Source organism: Tachypleus tridentatus, chromosome 2, assembly GCF_004210375.1.
Source record: "Tachypleus tridentatus isolate NWPU-2018 chromosome 2, ASM421037v1, whole genome shotgun sequence".
Classification (NCBI taxonomy): domain Eukaryota; kingdom Metazoa; phylum Arthropoda; class Merostomata; order Xiphosura; family Limulidae; genus Tachypleus; species Tachypleus tridentatus.
Window position 1 is genome coordinate 15028035 of NC_134826.1, and position 9912 is coordinate 15037946.

The window sequence follows — 9912 nt, forward strand, 5'->3', positions numbered from 1 at the left end:
TCCTGAGTTATTATTTTTTTATAGTTTATTTGTCATACATTTAATGACATTCTTTACATTTCTTCCTTAACTCCACTTATTTTATCTTGTCATGTCATTGGTACATATTTGGGATGTTTCTTGTATATCTTTATCATTCCCCTTGTGTTTCAAATTTATGGAAACATATTTTAATGCATTTTATTCATTTACTGTAGTTTGCTTCTATAAACCAGATTAGCTGTTGAACAACTTTATTCATCATAAATTATGTTATTGCTCAAAGTGTTTCATTTTTTAAAGTTTAAGTGTGAAAAGGTAATAAACGGAATTATTTGTCTTAATATTTGTATTAAAATCAAATCATTATAGGTTGTTTTTCCCACATTTCACTTAGTTTTTCTATTTTGGATGCAGAATCAGAGTGTAAAATAGCATTCTGGATCTATCTTTTTTCTCCTACAGGACTCTGCATTAGAGGCCCTTCATTCAGTATCAGAATTTGTCAGTTCATTGAACAATGAGACAAAATACTCTCTGAAACCCTAATATATGATGAAGTACAATAATTTGAAAGTCACAGTTTAAATATACTGTAGCATTAAAACTAATATGTTTAAAATGTGTGATAAAATCACATTAATTGTAACTTAAACAATTACAAGTTGATGTACAGTTCTTTATATTAAACAGTGATAAAATGAAAGTCATTTGGATGTTTTTATGCTTTCTGTTGTTACACTAGTTAGTTTAAAATTTGCTGTTGTATTTTCATGGAGGTGAGAGGCTTCAGGTAATACCTGGCTTAGATGTTTTTAGTAGTTACTGTGTGAATGCATGTTTTTTTGTTAGATGATCTAGTTTATAATTTCCTAGGGGAAGAGAAGCTGGAAGCCTTCTACATCTTTCAAGAGCTTGGAGATAAATACCAGAACACCCCACTCTTGCTGAATGGACAGGCTGCTGCTTTATGGGACAGGGCAAGTTTGATGAGGAGAACCACTTCTTCAGGAAGCAATGGATAAAGTAAGTGATGTCTGAATACCAGTTTAGCCATCCAAGTAGTAAGTTAGAAGTGTTAATCCAGATAAATGTAAGATTGTTATTACAGAATATTGTATCAAAATATTGCAAATCACCAATATCACAAATATAGTAAGTTTTAAAATGTTTCATTTTAAAATTAAGTGTTTAATTACATACTTTTAACTCACAATTTCTTTTTTTAAATTAGTAGTTTATTAATTTCTTCATTTTGCTGGAATAACGAACCATTTTTTCATTAAAAGAAGCGTAACCTGATGTGTTAGTACATTGGTTGCCGTTTCTCTGTGAAACATATGCAATTAAATTTACTGAGTTGATCTCTGAATGTAGGTGATTTTTCATACCTTTTTCATTTTGCAGTTTTCATACTTTATTAGAATAACCACTAGGCACTTCCATGAATATCATTGCCTTCCTTACATACCTTTTCTCGCTGCCATACTGTACCAAAATTGTTTCGCCATTTCTGCCACAAAACCATTACAGCGTGCCATTACATACGCTCCAGCTGAAATACGATTGCGTGCCATGGTACCGTTGCGAAATGAAGCTGCTTCCGAGACATGAGCAACGCTTTACTGCCGCTTTGCATCGCGCACGCTTACGGCCTTTGCTAGCGCCGCTGCATGTACCAGCAGTAAGGATGGTTGACAGTTCATTGAAGATGAAATGCGGGCGTCCTTCCGTCAACTGGCGACCCACCATTGACAAAATCAACACACTGGATGCCGGGCAAATTGGCGTCTGACCGTCAGGAGCTTGCTGAAAGAGTATATTATTGGATCGGTGGACTTTGAAAGTGAAGATACGTTTGCTGCAAAATTCAGCCCTCAGAACTGCGTGAGTTTTGGCCAAACCTTTCGATCTTCTTCCCTACTCCGTGACCTTGCTCCTTGCAATTTTTCTTGTTCCCTGAACTCAAGAGACCCTTGAAGGAAGAAGATTTGAGACAATTCACAAATTAAAGAGCCGTCGACGAAAGAGCTGGAGGACGGCTACAAGCGTACTTGGAGACTGTTTCAACAAAATTGGAAACACCATTAGGGGATAAATTGTACATTGGGGAAGGAGAATTACACTTTGAAAGGGTCCCAGACCTGTAACTTCTAAATAAAGTACATTTTTTGTTTGTAGCGTCAGTCCTAGCATATTTTAACAGACCCTGTGGTGGGGGACCTGGATGGTAAAACTGAAAGTACTGAGCCTTCTACAGGAGGTCCCCTCATTATTCTCTCCTTCAGGCTATTTCTTACCTTTCAAGTCTGGGAAGGATCTAAGATTCCCCATACTTCAGTTGCTTTGACAAATGTCCTGTAAGACTAGAGGATGGCTAATGCTTGTATTGTTTTGTTCTTCAAATCAAACAACCCTTCTCTCACCCACCCAGTGTGGGTTCCAATAACAGCTCTTCACCATGGACCACCTGATCCGACTTGGGAATCTTCAATCAGAAAAGCCTTTCTCAGCGACAACATCTTTGAATCAATATGTTTGACATTCAGAAGGCTTATGCTACAACATGGATGTACAGCATTTTGTGAGACCTATGTTAATATATAGGTTACATGGCCATTTGTCCATATTTATTAAAATTTTTAAATTGCCAAGTGATTCCCAAGTTCATGCGGTTTGACACTTTCCTGTTCTTTTGTATGGGAACTTGGGTTCTTCTGGGTGTGTTTTGAGTGTCACACTTTTCAATATAAAAATTAATGCCATCACTGAACAACTCCCTCTTACTTTGCATATGGGTTCTATATGTCAGTGCTATCACATCTCATGCTCAGTTGGCGAACATGAGGTATATTGAGCAGCAGCTTCTGACTGCTCTCAATCGCTTACTGAAGTGGACCGCTTTATGCTTTTTTGCTGCCAATGGGGTATTCACCCTGAACTCCATATTGGTGAATGCGTGCCTGTAGTCCCTGAGGCAAAGTCTTTGGGCTTATCTTTGACTGTAAAATGACCTTTATAGCACACATCAAGCAGCTATGAGTCAAATGCACAAGAACACAGAACATCCTCGTGTCCTCTCTTCCACTACTTGGGGTGCAGATCAATGTTCTGATAAACATATATCGTGCTCTTATTCAATCAAAACTAGACTATGGGTCACTTGTCCATGGTGCTGCAGGACCTCGGCCTTGAAGATGCTGGACCCGTTCATCATCACACTCCTCCCAGTCCAGAGTGTATACATAGAGTTTTATGAAATTCCTTTGCACCCTCTGCTGTTTGGAAGTGTTTCTTGTCTTTGAAACTTTTTCCTTACAAAGCATCCTACCTGGTGTTGTGTTTTCCTTCTTTGGTGGGACATGCTTTTTGAGAACAGATGATCTGCCATTGTTTCTTTTTGGCCTTCACATCCAGGTGCAGTTGGATGAATGTGTCTGTCCTTGAATAACATTGCTGTATCTGTTTTCAACCCATCCCACTATGGCTTATTACAATCCCCAAATGTGACCTTTCTTTAAGTCATCTGAGAAAAGTAGACACTTCTGATTGGAAATACTGTCTGTTGCTGAACATCTTTCAAATCATCATTCCATTTCTATTTATACAAGTAGTTCAAAATCAGGTAAAGACTGTGTGGGCTCTGGGTTTGAGGGTTGTGCACAGAATCCCGATAATTTCTGTGTTCACTGCTGAACTGTATGCCATATCTCTTTTACTGGATCACATAGAAGCTAAGCAGTACTCAAATTGCACTATTTATACTGACTCACTTAGTTCTTTGTTGGCCCTAGAATCATTTCAAGTTAGTTCTCCTCCTGTTCTGGCCGATATTTAAAACTAAATGGCCCATTTCTCTTTAACATCTACTTGTATTTATGGGAACAGGCTCGCAGGCACCGCAGCTGAATCTGTCTGCTCTGGCACTATCACTGCCATGCCTGTTCCATACATGGACTATGGTTCTGTATTCGAGACTCAGCTCCGTGCCAGATGGCAGTCAACCTCGAGTGAGCAATGAGAAGACAAGCTTTTCCAAATAAAACCATCTACAGGACTTTGGCCAATTTGCTTCTATAAGGATCGGAAAGGAGTTGTTCTAACTAGACTATGCATTGGTCACAGTTTTTTTAACTCATCATTTTATTTTATCTGGTACTGATTCACCAATGTGTTGTCTGTGTAACACTCAGGTCACAATAAGCCACATTTTACTGTCTTGCCATATTTGCAACTCTCAGAACAGTACCATTTTAAATGTGTTTTGTCCCAAGGTTTATCCATAACGTTTGACAGTTTTATTGACGATGGTGAAACTGTCCACCTTAAAAATGTTTTTAGTTTTTTAAACACCATTAATCTTTCTAATACTATTTAAGTTTTATTAGTTTATACATTTTAACTTTTTTAATGTGATTCCCTTTTAAGCATCACAGTCCATCTAGTTTGATTTGAAAATAGCGTAATGTCAAATAACTTCGACACCAGGACTGGAAGGGCCAGTTTCAGGTGACTAATGCTGATGTTTGAACTACTTGTTAGTCATCCTGGAGAGTTATGATAATTATAATTTTGCTTTGGCATGGCCCAGGTGAGGTTAAGGTGTTTGACTTGTAATCTGAGGGTCGTGGGTTCAAATCCCAGTTACACCAAACATGCTCGCCCTTTCAGTTGTGGGGCATTATAATCACGATGGCCAATCCCATTATACGTTGGTAAAAGAATAGCCCAACAGTTGGCAGTGGGTGGTGATAACTAGCTGCCTTCCCTTTAGTCTTACACTGCTAAATTAGATATGGCTAGTGCAGATAGCCCTCAATTGGCTTTGTGCGAAATTCAAAAGCAAACAAAGTTATGCTACAGATAGTCCTTTATAGTATCTGTTACTGTAGTTTTCTCTTACTGCTGTAGACTAGATGTACAAATTGTATTTAATGCTATTTATGTTTTAATTCAAAAATTAAACTTTGTCTTGTTTTACCTTAATTTTCTTTTATGAATTTTAATAATTTGGCTTTAACTTTTACCGGTGTTTGGTGCAGATAGGCTAGCCTAGTTGCTTTGTGTCATGAATCACCAAATCAACCAACCAGTCAGTCACTGCAGATTGTGAGAAATAATTAATTTATAGTAAACAGTTTCATACATTTAATTTTAATGTTTACTACTTTTTGCACTTTGTCTAATCAGTGTAACAAACGAAGGTGAGAGATTAAGGTGAATAAGCTGTTGAGTTATGCCACATGTACAAACATGCAGTGGCTGCCTGTGTTCCTTCGGTATATTCTATTTAATTTTAGTATAACAAAAATGTTCCGATATTTTACATTTCATTTATTTTTGTTAAATTGCACAAACTTTATTCTTGTGACTTTTCACACACTTGTGAAGTCAGCTATGTTGGTTATCCAGTAGTTTCTGTAGGTTTAAAATATGCATTTTAGAACACAGAAAATATCGGACATGACTAGAATGTCCCAGAATCACTGTATTCTTCTTTTCTAACTAAACAGTAAATAGCTTTAAGAAATTCCATTACTGTTCAGAGCAGTGGTTCTAGTCTAAATATGTCATGCTGTCATAGCAAACTCCGAGCCTTTACTAAATCTGAAGAGACGATTGTCTGAGTTATAAAGTATAGGATATATCTTTTCTATTGGTTACAAACATATCCAGTAAGCAATGTTGGGGAGAATTACAGACAATTCTTATTTCTGACAAATTTCAGGACAGTAACAATGCTGAAACTTTAATCAACATGATGGTTCTCTCACAACATCTAGGAAAGCCTCCAGAGGTATGAATAACATTTTGAATGTTACACTATTAATAGATAAAATTATAAAACAAGGGTATTTCATGTAGTAGTTTCTGAGTAAAGAATGTTTTGAGTATAATAATTTTAAGATTGGTTTTAAGAAGATTATATTAATGTATATGAACAGGTGTTTGGCTAAATAGTCAGTTATAGTATAAGACATTTATCATGTAATGTCAACATTCTACATATAATGTGCAGAAATAAATTTAACACTTTTAGATGTACAGTAACAGTTCTGTAATGGCTATTTCAGTATTATTTAGGACACACGTATACATGTCAAAAACTACTTATATGTATGGTATCAATTCTTTGAGCAGTTCCTGGGTAACTTAAAACACTTCCATCCATAATAGATGTATCAATTGTAAAAAAGAACAATTATAGAAAGACAGAAGTAATACTTTTTAGCTCTTGGATCTTCACCTTTTAGAAAGGGGAGTTTTTTTTACTCTTGTTGTTTTTAGTACTGATTGTAAGTGACTGTGAAGAGTAGTTTCTTTTGTGCTTAATTTTGTTTGATTTGTTGTAAAGTTTGTTCAGGTTATAATTAATTTTAAGTTTTTATTTCAACAATTTGAAGAAAATCAAAACAATCCACTTCAAATCTTCTGTTCAAATCCACACTTGAAGTAATAGCTACAAACTGTTAATTGAAACAATGGAGAGATATTCCAAAATGTAATGGTTTATATTGCTGGTTATTGTTTAATTTTTTAGTTATTAATGTGGTTATGTACTGGATTGATCTGCAAGATCTTGGTGTAGTTTTATTTAAACAAGAGATGTATGTGATTAAGATCTTTTCAAAAGCTGAACATTAAGCTTTTCAAGGTTGAACAGAGAAGGTTGCTGATATTTACAAATTACAGCACTACATGTGCCTCTTAAAAGTTTAAACTAGAAGTAACTTGAAACTGGACTAGCTGTAATATTAATTCTATAGGTGTTTTTTTTTCAGAAAGTTTTCAAAAACAAATCTTATCAGTGACACAGGATTTCTCCCTTATCTTGTGGAACCTTATCATATTCAAATATGTAGTCTGTATGATGGTAACTTACTTCCTTGAGGAGTTATGGGCAGTCGAATGGACACGTGATTTGCATCATGTTTGAGCAACAATCACACTAATTCATCATCTGTTTTTGTTTCTCAGATGAAATTATATAACATTGTTTTCATTGTCTGTTTGAGGTTGGAAACTCCAAAGGTAATGATAGCATTATTGCTGTTCTTGTCAGCCCTGAACTTGTTTTTGATGGCTGTCACAGCATCTTAAAATATGACAGATTGATTCACCTCAACAAGGGCTGTCAAAAATTCCATTGTGATGAAATCCAAAATAGTTTACATAGGTTAAAAGTTGAAAATCGTGGAACATTGCAAGTGCAGATAGAGCGGATATATACAGTAGTGACTGATGAGAGTATTATAGTTCCAGTCATGTTCAACACAGCCTGGAGCTACCTCATGAAGTTTGTATGTCTAAGGTCTTATCAAAACTTACTTTTTAATAAAGATAATGTTTTACTTTTAATAATCTGTGACAGAAGATCAATTCATTACTTCAATCAGAACTCAGTATTTCCACATAAGGAAGTGTTCAGTATATTTGAGCGAAGACCACCAAATGTGTTGGGATGGTCCATTGCTATGTCAACAGGAGAACATTGTTAGATTGCCTAGCAAGGAAATGAGAAATGGGCTGAATAGAGTTGAAAAGTTATGTGAAGGGCATATGCTGATGTACATTTGTAGAAAAGGTAGCTACGTGTATCATGTTTCACTTGTCAAAAATGTCCCATTGCTGTTATTATTAATATACATATATCTAATGTTTGAACCAGCATTCTTTGTTTTGAAATTAAATGAAAGAAAGGTAAATGTATTACTTGCATTCAACTAATGTTTTTTATAATTTTATCAAAAAGGTGGTTAGGGTGCTTGACTCGCAATGTGAGAGTCGTGAGTTCAAATCTCTGTCACACCAAACATACTCACCCTTTCAGCCATAGGGGCATTATAGTGTGATGGTGAATCCCACTACGTTGGTAAAGAGTAAAGAGTTGGTGGTGATGAGTACCTGCCTTCCCTCTAGTCTTACACTGATAAATTAGGGATGGCTATCACAGATGGCTGTAGAGTGGCTAGCACAGATGGCTGTAGAGTAGCTAGCACAGATGGCTGTAGAGTAGCTTTGCATGAAATTCAAAACCAAATGTGTGTGATTTAATAACAGTTTCATCATTTTGTATGTTTTTTTAATATATTTTGTTAACTGTGAGAATATTTAAAGTGAAGTATTTAACTAATTTGTATTTTTTTAGGTCAGTAATAGATACCTCAGCCAGTTAAAGGACTCTAATAATAGCCATCCGTTTGTTAAAGATTTCCAATCAAAGGTTAGCATTTAATTATTGGGTTTTTTTTCACTAGCAAGAACAAAGGTAATGTTAACTATTAAAATATCTGATATTAAATTAAAATGATTTGTGTAATTGTTGTAAGATGATTTCACAGATTTATCATGTACAGATTTTTTTACAAATTAAAATATTTTTAGGCATTTTTGTGAATCAGTACAATACATAAGTTTTACTTCACAGACTATGAATCATGTTTATTTGTATAAAATACATATTAATGTCTACAGTGTGGTTTTTGTATTGTTGTACCTATTTTTTTAGTTTATATTATTGTTCTAAAACTGTTTCTTGGAATTGTTCTTTTATAGTGGTGTTTTAATGTGAGAGAGTTTTGTAATATTTCTAATTAAATTACCTGTTAATTGTATTAAAACTTTTGTTTCATATAGTTTACAAGAGATTTGTTTTCTTTTGTTCTTGAAAGTTTTACTTATTTGTTTCAGGAACAAGAGTTTGATAGATTAGCAAGACAGTATGCACCAACAGCATGAAAAGCCAGTTATTTAGCTGTCTTTTGTACTACTGTTCTTTAATAATATGGAAATACAAAGTGATTTAAACTGGACATGAGTATAATTATATCTTACTTCATTTTGCTTAAAAATAAAGTAATGGTTTTTTTTCATGTAGTGAAGGTTTCCAGTTATTGTCTGAGAATTTCTCAGTATGGTGCATTGACATATGTAGAATGTATTCATTTTTCAATGTTAAGATAATAACAGTGTGTCTACACATTTGTTCTTGTTTGTATATTTCACACAACTAATATTCTTAAATATATCACCTCAACTTGTTTAAAAAATAATTCATTATGAACTAAAACTCTAAGGAAATTGTTTCATATGTTTCTGGAAGATTCCATCATGTGGGACAACCTATGTAAGAGTGTAGAAAAACTTGCATACATTTGACATAAACCATACTTAATAAAGTATTAGTGTTGTTTATAAATGTGGTTATTCTCAACCAATAAATGATAATTATCAGGAAATCATGTAGCACAAAAAACTAGAAATAAAACATGCCAAGGGGATATAACATGAATTTTTTGCCTTTATTTTTTTTGTCTAAAATAATGTGAAAATATTTTCAATTTCTTTAAACAGGGCATTATCTTAGAAATAAATAGTTTATTTATTAGTCATACTCATTTCTTTCACTTTAACTGGCATAATATTTTATTACTTTTTAATAATTTAATAGGTTAAAACATCCAGTGATTGAATTAAGTCATTTTATGTGCATTTGAGAACTTGCCCCTTAAATTAACTCTGTAGTTGCTATAGAATTGTTGAGTTATTGCATATATTTTAATGATTTTCTGATTAATGTATTTCATATAATAAAGGTGTTATATTATATACATTATGATTACTTGACTAAAATATTCTATATAATACAGTTGCTACAACTGTTTTAATCAGATATTTAACTAATTATGGATTTCCTGTATGCCAGTCTTTTGGTAAACTAAAATATTGTTTAGCACAGTTACTACATGTATTTAATTATTACCTCACTAAAATGTTTTGTAGCACAGTTACTACATGCATTTAATTACCTCACTAAAATGTTTGTGTGCACTTACTACATGCATTTTTAATACTTCTAAAATGTTTTGTAGCACAGTTACTACATGCATTTAATACCTCACTAAAATGTTGTGTGGCACACTTACTACATGC

At 34.0% G+C, this 9912-nt stretch overlaps 1 protein-coding gene across 1 annotated transcript; it reads left to right on the plus strand.

The window, feature by feature from the left end:
• The first annotated feature begins 948 nt into the window (after window positions 1-948).
• Window positions 949-9021, plus strand: LOC143235288 (coatomer subunit epsilon-like). The gene is made up of 4 exons (XM_076473275.1): window positions 949-1005; window positions 5708-5776; window positions 8129-8203; window positions 8671-9021. The coding sequence occupies exons 1-4, from the start codon at window positions 997-999 to the stop codon at window positions 8716-8718; spliced, it is 201 nt and encodes a 66-aa protein (XP_076329390.1). The 5' UTR covers window positions 949-996; the 3' UTR covers window positions 8719-9021.
• Window positions 9022-9912: the final 891 nt, after the last annotated feature.

Excerpts from the sequence above, each read along its gene's own strand:
- LOC143235288 (XM_076473275.1), top strand. Across the intron at positions 5,777-8,128 it reads ATCTAGGAAAGCCTCCAGAG|GTCAGTAATAGATACCTCAG; the intron begins GTATGAATAACA and ends GTATTTTTTTAG. Across the intron at positions 8,204-8,670 it reads TTAAAGATTTCCAATCAAAG|GAACAAGAGTTTGATAGATT; the intron begins GTTAGCATTTAA and ends TATTTGTTTCAG.